This window comes from Perissodus microlepis, chromosome 12 (genome assembly GCF_051167445.1).
Source record: "Perissodus microlepis isolate ML-2025 ecotype Zambia chromosome 12, ASM5116744v1, whole genome shotgun sequence".
In the NCBI taxonomy this organism is placed as follows: Eukaryota; Metazoa; Chordata; class Actinopteri; order Cichliformes; family Cichlidae; genus Perissodus; species Perissodus microlepis.
The window spans coordinates 31,603,545-31,618,422 of record NC_140472.1 but is presented as its reverse complement, the minus strand read 5'-3'; the positions used below and the strand labels follow the sequence as shown (position 1 = coordinate 31,618,422).

The following is a 14,878-nucleotide window of genomic DNA, read 5'->3' as shown; positions in this document are numbered from 1 at the left end:
GTTAATAAACTACATTTTACAATGCTAGCACTTGTCTCAGATTTGTTTTTATTGTATACAACAATAACAATGCACAAATATATAAAATACATACATTCCTATTGGAGAATTACAACACCTCATAGTTGCATAGGTGAGAAATTCTTTTCATTCAGTTTTCATTCTTATCTATATAAAAGTAAATAACTGCAGCCACAAAACAACATCAGCTATGAGCTAAACTTCCTTTGCTACACTGAGCAGGAAATTGCGCCCTCTACCAAATATGTTTATTTTGGTCCTAGCTTACTTTGCCACTAAATAATTGTCTGGGACAAAAAGAGCCCAGTGTGAGGAAAACTAAGCCCCAAATGCACCGTTAAAGACGCCAGAGATGATCTGAAAGTTCACTTTACTATTTTTTTCTCATGTTCCTCATGTTCTGTTATGAATTATTGTAAGAATTTGTAATTTATCATAACACTTTACATTTAAATGCTGGCTTCCTCTTCACTGTGCTCGCTGTGTACAATAGTCAAAGAGCTACACTTTGTGCATTTGTTCATCATAGTTTTTTGCCCTCTTGTGTGTACAGACTGTTGACTGACAATATATTGTTTTAACTTGTTCATAAACATTACTCATGATAAGATAGTGGAGGTATTTCAATGTGAGATCAGAAGATTGCACATAAATAACACACCGCTTCTGTCATGTTTTGGTTGTCATACTGAGGTCGTTTGTGGTGTTAAATGAGAAAAACGTTTAAAAAAACCCACACAAAATAATGGTAAATGTGAATATTATTCCTACTAACACTTGTTATTGTCATTGTCAACTGTTTAATTTCATCTTTGAAAATGAATTTTTAGCATTTATTTTCATCCAGTTATGATATTGTAACACCATTCACTGGAACAAATTCATAATATTTAATATAAAGGTCTTTTTTAACATCAGCATGACTCCCACTTTAAGCTGAACTGAAACTGTGGTGTTTGTTTTTATCATTACTAACCAGCAGATATAAATGATGAATTCATGGTGCTTTTTATTCTAAATGTACATTTCTTATATTTCTTCTCCATCACCATCATTTTTAGTTCATAGTTTTGATTCGTCTCCATAATGCCGCGGGGGATTTTCCATTCCAGACAGAATGCATAAAGAAAGAAAAGAAAAGGGGGGGAAAACAGAGCAGGAGTAGAATTAGGTGTTTTCATCCATTGATTAATGACTTTCTAAAGCAAAGCACATCGAAAGGAGCCGGACGATCAATAAATTAACTGCCCAAATTCATCATTTTCTACAACAAAAGCTAATTATTTAGACGGCTGCAGGAAAGGAAAAAACACAATATAAACAAGAGTTCATTTAGCAAAGCTGTGTATTCCTGCATGTGAGAACATTGCAGGAATGCAAGAGGAGTTTCATTTTCAACAGCGACATGGACGCAGTTTAACTTTAGATTACAATTATTGAAAAAACATTCAAACTCAGATATGGCTGTACAATAACTGTGCGCAGTAATGTATATTAAAGGATAAAAGATAAGTGTAAATAGAACCGATACAAATGAGTGGCAGCAGACCTCGGACGAGAATCATCCTATGAATGTAGCCATCCATGGAAAAAATGAAAACTGTCCACTGCAGTTACCTCCTTTGATTCTCATGCTGTACTTTTGATTGTTGATGTATTTTATTTATTTATGTATTTATTTATTGAGTTGTTGTTTTCTCCTTGGCACACGGGTACATCTTAGGCCCCTGAGGGTTCTTATCTATATCAGAAGTTCTGACATCATCTTGTTACCTAGCAACCACCTAGCAATGAGCTAAAATGGCCCATTTTCTGCATTTATTCAGCTATAACCTCATAAAAGCAGTGTATAACATCTAACATCTAATTTTTAAAACTTCTCTCAGTGTGATTAAGTATATCAATTTGCCAACAGCACAAACAGGCCAAGCAATACTGTAGCAGGGGCGTGCACGTGTGTTTTTGAAAAAAAGATTGCTTACAATGAGATGTTTGAAATTAATGAAGTGAATAAGAGTCTTCTCGTGTATACGGTACAGTCCCTGATAACAGTGAATATAACTTACACCACTGATATGTTGTTATAATGGCCTTATAATATATATTTTCTTTAAATATAAAGTTGCTTCCGGAGAGCAGATTTCATGGTAAAAATGGCCACATGAAGACATCTTCATATAGATTTTACACAATATTTTATCTACTGTGTTACTAACGAGGTTTCCTGAAGTGATGGAGTCATCAGCCTGAATTCTCTATGTAGACACGTAATCACATTTATGACCACAAGAGGTCTCTTCTCAAGGAAGATAAAAACACTTTTAGTTTTTAGTTTGTTTGTTTTTTTTAGAGTTTTTGAGCTTCTGTTCCTCCTGTTGAAGGTGAGCTCAGTTGTCACTCCTTTTGCTCTTCCAGCACAGTTTTTAACCCCATCAGTATCGGACACAGTGTCACCCACGTCGACTTACATGCTGTTCATTATGTGCATGCACATTATGCATGCAAACAAGGTTGGAAATCCCTTTGTGTAGGCTCTATGCAGGCAAAAAGACCAGTCGTACCATAAATTCTACATTTGCCCCTCCTGAAAACTGAACTCAACGCAGAACTGCCTTAAACATGTTTCTTTCTAATGGACAGCAGGTGAAGATCCTTCTGGTAACAGAAACTCTAAGAGAAAACCCAAATATTCACTTGACTTATGACCTCAATAAAGATTCTTCTGTTTATAAACCACCAAGAGGGAAGATAGTTTCTTTCAAAATGTGTTTAATTAGATCTATGCATGTTACACATGGGTTCATAAAATAGTTATTAACTGTGTTAATTTAGTTCAAGCTGTAAAACAGCTGCAGGAATTCAGCTGAAATAAAAACTATTTTATTGAACAACCTAATTTATAAAAATAGCACCAAATGACAGTATGAAAGGTCAACATAGCTTTTGATTCTGAAAGTGAAGCCAACACTAAAATGGCTAGCAGGGGCCAACATGGCTTTTTAGCAGTTGTATCATTTTTATGGGAAACGTGGCCTCAGGTTTCTTGCTCTGTGAATAGAACAATGTGTCAATTTTCTAATTTATGGTCATTATTAGAATCAGAAAGGAGAATTATTGAGGTTATGCTAATTGGCTACACATTGACTTACTTCCCATTAGTCAGCAAACATAGGGTGTCCTTGGTTTCATAGTCAGCTTCACACCTCACACGTGAAGTCTAGTTTGATCATCCTATATTGCCTATGAGTACTAATATGAAAGACTACAGCACAATGCAAAATGAAGGTCCCAAACTGCTGCCAGGAACACCTAGTAGTTTAAAAAACAAAACAAAACAGTGTTTTAATAGAAACACTATTAATAGAGGGGATTTTTTGTGCCCCAGGCTGGTACGGAAGTACTTGTGATGCACACTGTCCCAAAAGGATTTTCCCACTGTTGAATTATTCCCAAGAAAATTGACCTCAGGTTTTGCTTTACAAGTAAAACGTCAATCCAACAAGTTTTCAAGTATCAGACAATTATTTCAGTTGACTTAGGCTACGTCCACACGTACCCGGGTATTTTTGAAAACGCAGATTTTTCTATGCGTTTGCACCTTTCGTCCACACGTAAACGGCGTTTTTGGTCACTGAAAACGGAGATTTTTAAAAACTCCGGCCAGGGTGGATATTTTTGAAAACTCCGTTTTTGCATTTACGTGTGGACGAGAAAAACGGAGAAAACGCAGAAAACGCAGAAAACGCAGAAAACGCAGCGTCAAAGGTGTGCGCATTTTTTAACGTCACACTGTGCGCCACGTTATTGTTTCGGTGAAATGAATTTCTACAATACTATTAATGTTAATTGTACTCTCTGCAGTGTTTAAATGCTTACATATACACACACAGTTACTGTCCCTCCACACATACAACTCGGTTCTGCTTCTATGCCCCAGCTTTGTTTACGTTTTCCCACCGAGGCTTCTAGACTTCTGATTGGCCAACGTTTCTGCACGGTTAGGAATATATCGCCACCTGTTGCTTTGGCATGTTCCTGGCAGCGTTTTCCTTCATTTCTGCCTTTACGTGTGGACGGGATTATTTTTTAAAACGAAAACGGAAAATCTCCATTTTCAAAAATACCCGTGTACGTGTGGACGTAGCCTTAGTTTCACTTAAAGGAAGTCAGAGTATGACTAATACTCAAGCTCTATGGGTTCCATTTCAACTGCCTTTACACAACCCATCAGTGATCAGACAAAATGATCAACAAATCAAATCTTGATTTGTTGATAAAAATGATCATCTAATTTATTTGTAATTAATATGGCTACGAATCACTCTTGTGGCCATTAAAGGATCTGGAGATGTTTACAGGGTTTGCTTCCACTATTGGTTGATTGAAGCCTTACTGGTTTAAATGCATGGGGCCAATTAGTACACAAGTGGTGTTAATTCAATTAAAATGTTTGTAGTTACGCTGTGCAGCACGCACACACATGCATAAATACATGACTAGGCTGCTGTGACCTTGGTATAAACCCACATGTAAACACACAGGTTTAAAGCGGTGTCACTTTCATTTACATAGGAGCATGTTGTTAAGGTCCTGCTTTGACATTCAATTAAAACGTTTACATTTCTGCTTAATTAATTCGGCGGATGGCGGCAGGAAAAGACGAATGGACGGGCTGCTTTGACAGGAGGCCGATAACCGTGTGTGTATGTGTGTGTGTGTCCCTGCTGTGGTGTTAAGGTCACGGCAGGCTGACTATTATAATTCATCTCTATAGACATGTATTCAGCGGGGACTTATATTCTCTTTTTCAGCTTTATTTCCTGCAGCTGAAGCCAAGCCCAAGCAGACCTGAGGTGTTTTTAATGCAGTAAAGTATTTTAAAGATAAAATACTCTGCTGTATGGACTTCATTATCCTTCATTTAGTGTTAAAAACGAGCCACTGCACCTTATAGATCACTGCATGCTGGAAAATGCAACTCTTTGTCAATTTGTCAAGAAAAATATAATCCTCTGAGCTACAGAATCTTTTTTCCCTGTTTTGAGGTATTATTATTCTCATTGGAAAATAGTAGCTTGTGTCTTTAGATTTTTTTATTCTGTATATTAGACAGTCTTACAGAAGCATATATAATTCATCTATTCTTTAACATACTTAAAGAGCCCTGCATAATTTCCATAAAACCTTTATTATTAATGACACACATACAAAGTGAACTTAAGTGAGAAATAAGATGCTCACTATAATATTTGCTATATGTCATGTGTCTGCACTGTATACATGATTATCATAGAAATGGACATGCCAATGTCACCTGTGTCAAATATATGGTGCATCCAGATATACGTTACAGCTAGTTGGATAACTACCTCCTGTGTTGGCTTTTATGGTATCTGACGAAGAAATCAAAGGGATACTGCACCCTAACATAATAGCACTAATTACTTACAAGGTAACTTTGCACTTACGTTTACCCCGCTTTGTTGTTTATTTTACTTTAAATGGGACCAACATTTACAATTTGAACATATTTTTGTATTGAAGAAAGGTTTGAAACTAGCGACTGACACCACAAACTCATCATGAAAGTGTTTTCTGAAGTCACAGGTGGAAGAAAACTCATCTCCTGTTGGTCAACAGAAAGAATACATGTTTACATTGCCTTTACTACTTCACTACTCAAACACAGATGCTTCATCCATCTTTTATATACAGTCTATCACTAATATAAGCACAGATTTGTTTTATTACACGTGGCAAAATACAATCCTGACAAGATAACATTTTTGCTGTTTTGAAATCTGTGTAACAACCCAGTGGAGGATTTGACTATAAACCACATGTACACTGACAAACAACTTTCCGATCACAAGTCATTAGCCAGTATGCATACTCTGCATTATCCTCCTTCATGACACTATATCATCATAAACTATGATCATCAAAATTGGGTTTAATGTTTTATTCAAAATTAAACCTCTTTCTCAAGTCTTAACATTTATTTTCTCTGCTATTCTTGTTTCCTCTTCAGTCTCGTCTTTTCCTTTCACTCTGTCTGCTCTCCTCTCCCTCTCAGTAGGCAGGTCTTTGGTCCAGACTCAGCCCACAGGGGGGAGTGGTCTTATGATGTAGCCGGGTTATGAGCGCCGTTCCCCGGCCAGACTTCCAGCTGTGACTTGCTGTGACTGCCTCTTTATCCTCTCGCCCTTTCGGCGGTTCTCGCAGCAGGGGCCTGTCTCCGCTAATCAAAGATGGAGCTCCGGACGAGCCTCCCCGCTCTCCTCTTCCTCTCTGCCGTCGTCCTGCAGTCGGTGTCTGGCGCAGTTTCACGGACAGGACCGAAAGTCACAGAGAAGGTGGGTGCCGATATTTTGCCGCATTTATTTGCATTAATCCAAAACCGTGTAGGCTTCTTTTCCGCGTGCTCGATCTGCATCTTCTCGTGGGTTCACGGCGATCCCACAGAAGTGCTGTACTACAGGAAGGGCACGCGCGCACAGGTCACCCGGAGTGCGAGGGGAGACGTGTCCGGTAACGATAGGAGGCCAAGGCTTCTGTCTCCGTGATTCTTCGAGAATATGTGAGACACACACACACACACACACACACACACACACACACACACACACACACACAGAGCTGTCTACGTGTCCATTGAGATTAACTTAATGCGCAATGCTTTTGTCCGCAGGCGAACACACGCGCACACTCTTAGATAAATGTGTGACCTCCTTACTCTGAGGCTGTAATAGACATGCACAAACCCTGAAAAGGCATGAGCCACTCAACATCTGCAAAAGCCATCTGTTAAACTCACACTCGGTTATTCAGCCACATTCCTGCTTTTACTTTGAAATTCATTTAAACATGGAGCTCGTGCATGAAAGTGTATAAAGAAAAATCACCAGTGATTTTCAATAAAATTACCCGTATATCACCCGGCATGCCTTTGGCTATTTTTTTGACTGCAGGATTATTCTCTTTTTTTGCATTTACAGTTGCATCTACATACATCAGATTTCTTACATAAGAAACATTTGGTCTCTAATTGTCTTTAGCTTTTCTGGCACCATGTTGGTATTGGCTAACCTCTCAAAAAAGCTTGATATACTTGGGTTGAGGCCTGTTGACATCTTGCACAGATACAGACCATAAGACAGGCAGCACTTCTTTTCTTTATTTGGTTTCTTCTCAGTTTTCACCCTTGTTAACCTCTTTAGTGTCAATTGTAACCTTTGATGTTACATACTCTTTCAATTCTCACCATACACCAGGTGTGCCAAGGAGTGGATTTATTATTATTATTATTATTATTATTAAGATGGAAAAGCTGCATAAAACCCACACCTGAACTTTCAGAACCATTTTGCAAACACTGTGTTAACATATGTGGAGCTCAAACCCTGGTGTACTCTAAGGCGATGTTAAGGACCTTCTTTGAACAGCCATGAGATCCTGTCTTGACATTATAGCTGTTGTATTTCTTTTATACTGTGCTTAAAGGGTGCATAGCTCAAATTAAACCACACATTTCTGTGATATGATGTTCTAAAGTAGGAGCTCTGGTCAGTTTTTGGAGCCACAGAAACCTGATACTTAAATGCAACAGAGATGGCAGAGGGAAACTGACTCCCTATTACGGCTGATATGGCCTCTGGTTGCAAAGGAAAAGTAGCACGCTTACATATAGACAGTATAAACTCAGTATAAACTCAGAGTTAAGTTTGCATAAGAGCATGGAAGTTTCTTTTGACTAAATTAATGTTGACAAGTTTTATCTGAACCTCTCCGGCTTATCAGATGGAGATGATTCCTTTGGCATCATGTTTACAAGTGTTCCTACTATTTGCAACAGTGGGATGTACATGAATGATCTTCTAACTTCAGACTATAAAAAGTAAATGGGATTGTAGGAGACGGCTAAATTCACATGGTATCTTGAACTCAGTCTCTTCGGGTGAATATGGCTTCTGGAAATGGGTTTATTTTAGGTAAGGTCATTATCTTGAAAGTGTGTACAAGAGGAATGGCACTGGATGACGACTTGCTTGGTTTTCTGTTTTCACAGAAGCTTAGTTCGTCATCACATGTCTAGAAAAGTACATGGCTGCAGTACATGTGTGAAATGATGACCATTAGTGAGCTGATTGGATGACAATACGTTGTATGACGTTTTATTAAATGACAGCTGTTTTGTTTTCCAGGTATTTTTTGACATAACGGTGGGAGGTCATGAGGTGGGGCGGATCGTCATTGGTCTGTTTGGAGAGGTCGTCCCTCTAACAGTGAATAACTTTGTCGCACTGGCAACTGGAGAGGTAGGATGATGTTGGACAAATACACATTTCCACGCACACTGATGTGATTATGGTAGATATTCAGCAGCCACTTCAATTGATACACCTTGCTAGTACTGGGTTGGAACCTCTTTTGCCTTCAGAACAGCTTGAATCCCTTGTGACAAAGATTCAACAAGGTGCTGGAAACATTCCTCAGAGATCTTGGTTCATATTGCCATGACAGTTTCATCCTTGATTTGAGTTTCCCATTCCACCACATCCTAAAGGTGGTCTGTTGGACTGACATCTGGTGACCTTTGAGTGAATTCAATCTCATGCCCAAGAGAAAAGTTTAAGATGATTTTAGCTTTCTACCCTGTTGGAAGCAGCCATCAGAAAATGGGTAGACTGTGGTCAGCAACAATATTCTGTGTTGTGGCTGTGGTGTTAAAACAAGTGCTCAGTTTGTATGGGGGGGGGGGCAGCAAAGTATGCCAAGAAAATATTCCCCCACACCATTAAACTGCCACCATCAAACTGAACTGTTGATACAAGGTACATCCAAATATTGTAGCAGAAACCAAGACTTATTTAAGCAGGCAATATTTTCCAACATTGGAAAATACAATTGAATCCTGCATGGTCTTCTGCTGCTGTAGCCCATCTGCTTCAAGGTTCAGCAATCTGCAAATTCAGAGATACTCTTCTGCATACCTTGGTTAGCTATTTGAGTTACTGTTGCCTTTCCAGCAGCTTGAAGGTGTCTGGCTATTCTCCTCTGACATCTGGCATCTAAAAGGCCTTTTTGCCCAAAACTGCCGCTCACTAGATATTTTCTTTTTAAATACTGGAAATGATTTGGCAGAAACAATCCAGTAGACCAAAATACTCCAGTACAACGCAGACAACCATGCCACATTCACTGAAAGCAGCTTTCTTCCTCATTCAGTTGCTCTGATGCTGGTTTGAACTTCAGCAGTCTCCATGCCTAAATGCACTGAGCTGCTGTCACGAGACTGGCAGATGAAATATGTGTGTTAGCAAGTATTCAACAGGTGTAGCTAATGAAATAATCAGTGAATGTGCATAATCTTTACAAATTAATATGTCAAATACAACATGCATGTGAATAGACAAACAGATGAAAACACACATAAAATTTAACGGTAGTGATGTCGATTAAATGTAGCCATCATCATAACCACAACATGTCAGTCAGGCCCCATAAAGGCCTCAGAAAGTTAGAAATTAGCGTTGACATTGTTTCCAAGGTTACTTGTACAACATGTTTATATTTTAAGTTCTATATAATGTTTGGGACATACAAATGTATCCACAGGTAGAAAAATCTAGTTTTCACATCGATCAATTCTTCTTTTTTTTTTTTGTTTTTGTTTTGCAGTTTCATAATTGCGTATCACTCTTGATGCACAGTGGTCTTTGTGTTGCAGCATTATGTTTTCACATGTCTCTGCAGAAAGGTTATGGGTACAAAGGGACGAAGTTCCACAGAGTCATCAAGGATTTTATGATCCAAGGAGGAGATTTCACATCTGGTGATGGGACTGGAGGTGGGAATGAAAGACAAAGTAGTACCTACACATTAAATTTAAACCTTTTTCATTTTAGGAAAAAAAATCGACCAGAGCTTAACCGAATCTCCTTTTTTTTTTTTAAATCTAGGTCACAGCATTTATGGAACGACTTTTGCAGATGAGAACTTCAAACTGAAGCACCTTGGAGCAAGCTGGGTGAGCACACTCTCACTAGCAATTCATGTATTGGAGAATAAGGTAGTTGACTCAAACCTAAATATGACATGACGTAACAAAGACTTGTGTGTGTAATTGTGTACCAGGTGAGCATGGCAAATGCTGGGCCAGACACCAATGGATCCCAGTTCTTCATCCTAGCTTCCAAAGCTCCGTGGCTAGATGGGAAACATGTGGTTTTTGGCAAAGTCCTGGATGGGATGGTGGGTGGAACTTGAGATTTTTTTCCATTAATCTTTTTCTTACATCTGGTTGCAGGGGAGGAGAAGGTGTGGGTTTATTTGTGCAAATGTGTCCTGACTGTGAAATAATCTGTTAACAGCCTGCAGGGTGAGCGGTGTGATACACAAGTGGGCCTCTGAGCAGAATCTCAAAAAACTTCAGAGATGCATAAAATGACCTCAGTGACAGCAGAGAACTAAAAACAACCCCAAGAGAAAATTAAAACAAAGCCAGAACAAATTAAGCATAAAATATATGAACAGAAATAGAGATGGGAAACTGTCAGATTGCCAACCAACCAATATTACATGCTGAAATGTTTCTCTTTTCTTTTTATGGTTGTCTTTGTGCCCTCTTAGATGGACCTAAAATGTTGTACAGACTTTAATTTGTAATTGGCAAAAAAAAGCCTAATAATAATTGAATGGGTGGAAAAAGGCAGACGCAAGGTGTCGACTAACATCACCTGCGAAGAACCATGAGTAATTAGCAGTCCCATTCAAACATGTCAAAACATAAACAATTCAGCCGAATGAGCCATAAATGGAGATCAAAATAAGAATGACCAGCAAGATGAAAAATGACACTAAAGAGAAGCATTTGCATGTAATGCACAAAACTCCAAATTAATACAAATTGCACCTAAGAGACATTAAACAGCTGCATATCCTCACAAAACTGGACCCTCCTACTTAAAAGGAGAGCTGGGGTAGGCATTTTCCTGTCTGCTCAGAGGGCTCATAAAGTTCTGTTTCCTTCTCCCTTTTTTATTTATTTATTTTTCTATTTTTAAAGGAGAGTACTGATGTTTGAATAATATTAGCTGAATACAGCTGGCATGGGAGGACTCTGGTTTTCAGGAAGCTCGAAGACTCTTCACTGAGAGCTAGTGAGTTACTAAATGTGCAAACTATTAAAGAAAGTAAGCTCACATTTGATTCTCTTAGTCCTTGTATTTGTTCTGAAAGGTCTGCCACAGGCGAACTAGTTTCTTGTATAGATTCAGGAACTCCACCCGTACAGGAAATAATCCAGACTTGGGCTGCATTCAGCAGGAGCAAAACTTGGCAAAGCATTAAATCAAGGACAAGGAAGCAACAAGAGAGATGAGCACAGGTATGCAAAGGCTATAGCTAGGGAAGGTCAGTATTAGCAATGTTCTGAGGTGTGGGGACTCAGCAGAGGGCAGGAAACTATTACTTGGGTTTCTAAAATTTACTGGGCTTTCTCTGAGAGTGTAGTAAAGTCAAAGTGCTGAGAAAATAATGAGTGTAATGTAACAAGGGACAGAATAAGATAAGTACTACACATGGAAGTGGAAAATGTGTTTTAATTTGGCAGGTTTTGTTCATCATTATCAGACTGAATCTGTTCTGGGTAGAAGAAGGTAGGAAAGGAAGGACATTTTCTAATTGTGTTCTGTAAAGGATTTCTGATTTTAGAGATATTATGCAAATGGAAGAAAGAAGTCCTACTTGTTTGTTTAGTATGTGCATTGAAGGACATTTCCTGGTCAAAAATGACTCCAAGGTTCCTCACGGTAGTACTGGAGGCCAAGGTAATGCCTTTCGAAGTAAAAATATGGTTAGATACTATATTTCTGCGATCTTTAAGGCCGAGTACAATAACCTCAGTTTTATCTGAATTAAGAAGCATGAAGTTAGCGGCCATCCAGGTCTTTATGTCTTTAAGACATTCCTGCAGTTTAACTAATTGGTGTGTGTTATGATCAAATTGGAGTATATTAGATAGATATGATTCAAACCACTGCAGCGTAGTACCTGTAATACCTACAGCATGCTGTAATCACTGTAATAAAATATAATGGTCAGCACTGAGGTCCACTGTCAAAGGCCATAAGAAGATCATTTGTAACCTTCACTAAAGTTGTTTCTGTAATGAGCTCTGAAACCTGACTGAAACTCTTCAAATAAGCCATTCCTCTGCAGATGATCTGTTAGCTGTTTGACAACTGCTCTTTCATAAAGTTTTGAGATAAAAGGAAGGTTGGCGATTGGCTGCACCAAAAACCTTCTAGTGATTGCTTTGATTCCTATCAGATAAATGTGACAAAGTGTGAGAATATTTGCCTTCAAAGTAAAAGTTGTTTTAACCCCACAGCCAGTATGTTTAAAAAGGTGCAATTTTTCTTTGAAGGCTTTACTTTCAAAGTACTTTATTTCCGGTTTGGATCGTACTTTCCATAGTTTTATTAAAGCTCCTGAGAATAGCAAGACATTGTTTGCAAGTCCATCACTTGCATTCCAACTAAGAACACAAGAATTAGGGAATGTCCGTTTTTTTTTCCCCTCACAACCTGTAGTTACCAGATGGTCAAATGCTAGTTTTAAGACCTGTGTGAATGGGACTTTAATGACTTGATCCGTTGTCACATGTTTAGTGGAAATACTGCACTGCATGTTAAAGGTGACACCTAAAACAAACTGATGTGTGATTCACTGTCACTAAAATAAAGTATCTAACCTGCTTCTGTGGATCTCCTTTTGCAGGCTGTGGTTCACACCATTGAGCTTCAGGACACCAACGACAGGAACCTGCCATACACAGAGTGTGTGATCGTCAACAGTGGCAGGATCCCTGTTAAAGAGCCCTTCGTAGTGGAGGTGGAGGGCTGGTAAATGCCAATGGTGCAAGACTGTCTGTAGGAGAAATATAGTAGAAAATACTATACACTAGTGATTAATCATTAGTCCCACTGAAAGCGTGCTAATTATTATTATTATTATTATTTTTTTTTTTATATATTCCTTTCGTATGTTAACATGCTCTTTCTGGGGTGCTAGCATGTTGGATTGGGTACTTTTTAACACACTTATAACTAAAAAAGTCTGAAAATTTCACCAAGCAAGCTCATACGATGCTAACTGGGAACATATTAACTCACAAGCTAATGTTTACATGCTAACATACACCAGTGGCTAATGTTAACTAAGAGGTACTATACATGTTAAGTATTGTAATTCTTAACATGTATAGTAATAATGAGCTTGCTAATGCTACCTTGCTAGCATTTAGCAATTGTGGGTCAAGTAGTTAAAGCAGATCGTGACTTCTGATTGATTTCCATTGTATGCAGATGTAATAAAAATTGGAAATTTCTATTAAGTTATTAACAGAAATCGTTACAGTAGCTATATAAAAGGTATTAACTTTCTGAGAAAACAGGAAAACGGTTCAAAAGAAGGTGTTAAACCTGGATGCCAATGTACAGGTTCAAATATTAGTATTAGCATTGTATTAGTATTAATTAATTGGTATTAATATTAATATCAATTTGTCATTCTTAGATCATCAAATGGAAGCTTTACATTTCCGAAATGACCCATTTCAAAGTCGTGGCAGGGAAAAGGAAAAACATATCAAAACCTCAAAACACAAAGTCTTTAACAGAGGAGTCGTGGCAGTGTGTGAGTCGATGTGTTCAGTATTTATCAGGTTCACTGTGGTAAATGCTAATGGTGTTACACATTAGTATACTTCAATACTTTACGTGGATGATGCCAGTTAGTATCATCTAGTATTAGTAACAAATAATGAAGACACTGTATAATCTGCCATCAGAAACACTTATGTAGCATTTGTTGCCAAATCATTCTTTCTTTGCCAAATGCACTTCCTATGCATCTATTTGATAAATATCAGAATTTTAAAATCCGTTAACATGCATATGCAAAAAATATGTAGCACATGTCAAGTGCCAAGTAATGTTTGTTTTTTTTAACATTGCATCACTGTAAACATAGAGTTTGCATTGTGCTTGGGAATACATTATGCACCATATCATGTTTGCAGAAACTACAGCACAAATTGCACAGGATGAAATGGTTCAAAAATTGCGAAAATTAGTTCTGTACGGACGGTTTTCAGTGACGTTGGTGAACTGTCACAGTTCTTTTGTAATGACCCCAAAACTGTCATGGTAACATACTGTAGAACATATTCTTGTGCCACTGCAGCTAATACAACATTTAAACCTCTTTAAGAAACATTTTTTTTCTTTATTTCAGCAACAATAAAGGAAAGTGCCAATGAGTATGTTTTCTACAATAAAAATGTTATTGCAAAACAACCAGAACTAGTCTTTATATTTGTTGTTACTTCTTGTGTCTCTGGCTTTTCACCATTCACCTACCATCAGCCATCAGCTGATCCTCTTTGCTAATTCAGGTAGCTGTACTGATAAATTCTGTGTATCAAGTGGACCAATTGAGAAGCCACTAAATTATAATAAAATTAACATTATAGCCACTACATTGTAAATCACATTTTGGGGTTTTTGTAAGCCCCTAACATAAATGACTGTTTAGGTGGTTTTTGACACATGCTACGAACACAACCCCAAAATTATACAATAATATACCACCTACAAGCAGTAAAAGCATAAAAGTCCCTTTTTAAAAACTGTAATTCGGATTAAATATCTCATATGGATTCTGATGTGGTGAACTTTCATATGACAATGAAAATGGCTTATTGCTTGCTGCACAGATGTTGGTAAGAGCCCATTCAATCCACACATACAAAGAGACTAACCATACATGCCCATATATTAAGTTGTGTAAC

The 14,878-nt window shown here is 38.0% G+C and overlaps 1 protein-coding gene across 1 annotated transcript; it reads left to right on the top strand.

Moving 5' to 3' along the window:
* Nucleotides 1-6,032: 6,032 nt before the first annotated feature.
* ppic (peptidylprolyl isomerase C) lies at nt 6,033-14,384 on the top strand. Its single transcript, XM_084946590.1, has 6 exons — nt 6,033-6,377; nt 8,226-8,339; nt 9,778-9,871; nt 9,984-10,051; nt 10,159-10,275; nt 12,805-14,384. Exons 1-6 carry the CDS (start codon nt 6,273-6,275, stop codon nt 12,931-12,933), a joined length of 627 nt encoding a protein of 208 aa, XP_084802716.1. The 5' UTR covers nt 6,033-6,272; the 3' UTR covers nt 12,934-14,384.
* Nucleotides 14,385-14,878: the final 494 nt, after the last annotated feature.

Excerpts from the sequence above, each read along its gene's own strand:
- ppic (XM_084946590.1), top strand. The coding sequence starts at position 6,273 with ATGGAGCTCCGGACGAGCCTCCCCGCTCTCCTCTTCCTCTCTGCCGTC. Across the intron at positions 6,378-8,225 it reads GACCGAAAGTCACAGAGAAG|GTATTTTTTGACATAACGGT; the intron begins GTGGGTGCCGAT and ends TTTGTTTTCCAG. Across the intron at positions 10,052-10,158 it reads AGCACCTTGGAGCAAGCTGG|GTGAGCATGGCAAATGCTGG; the intron begins GTGAGCACACTC and ends ATTGTGTACCAG.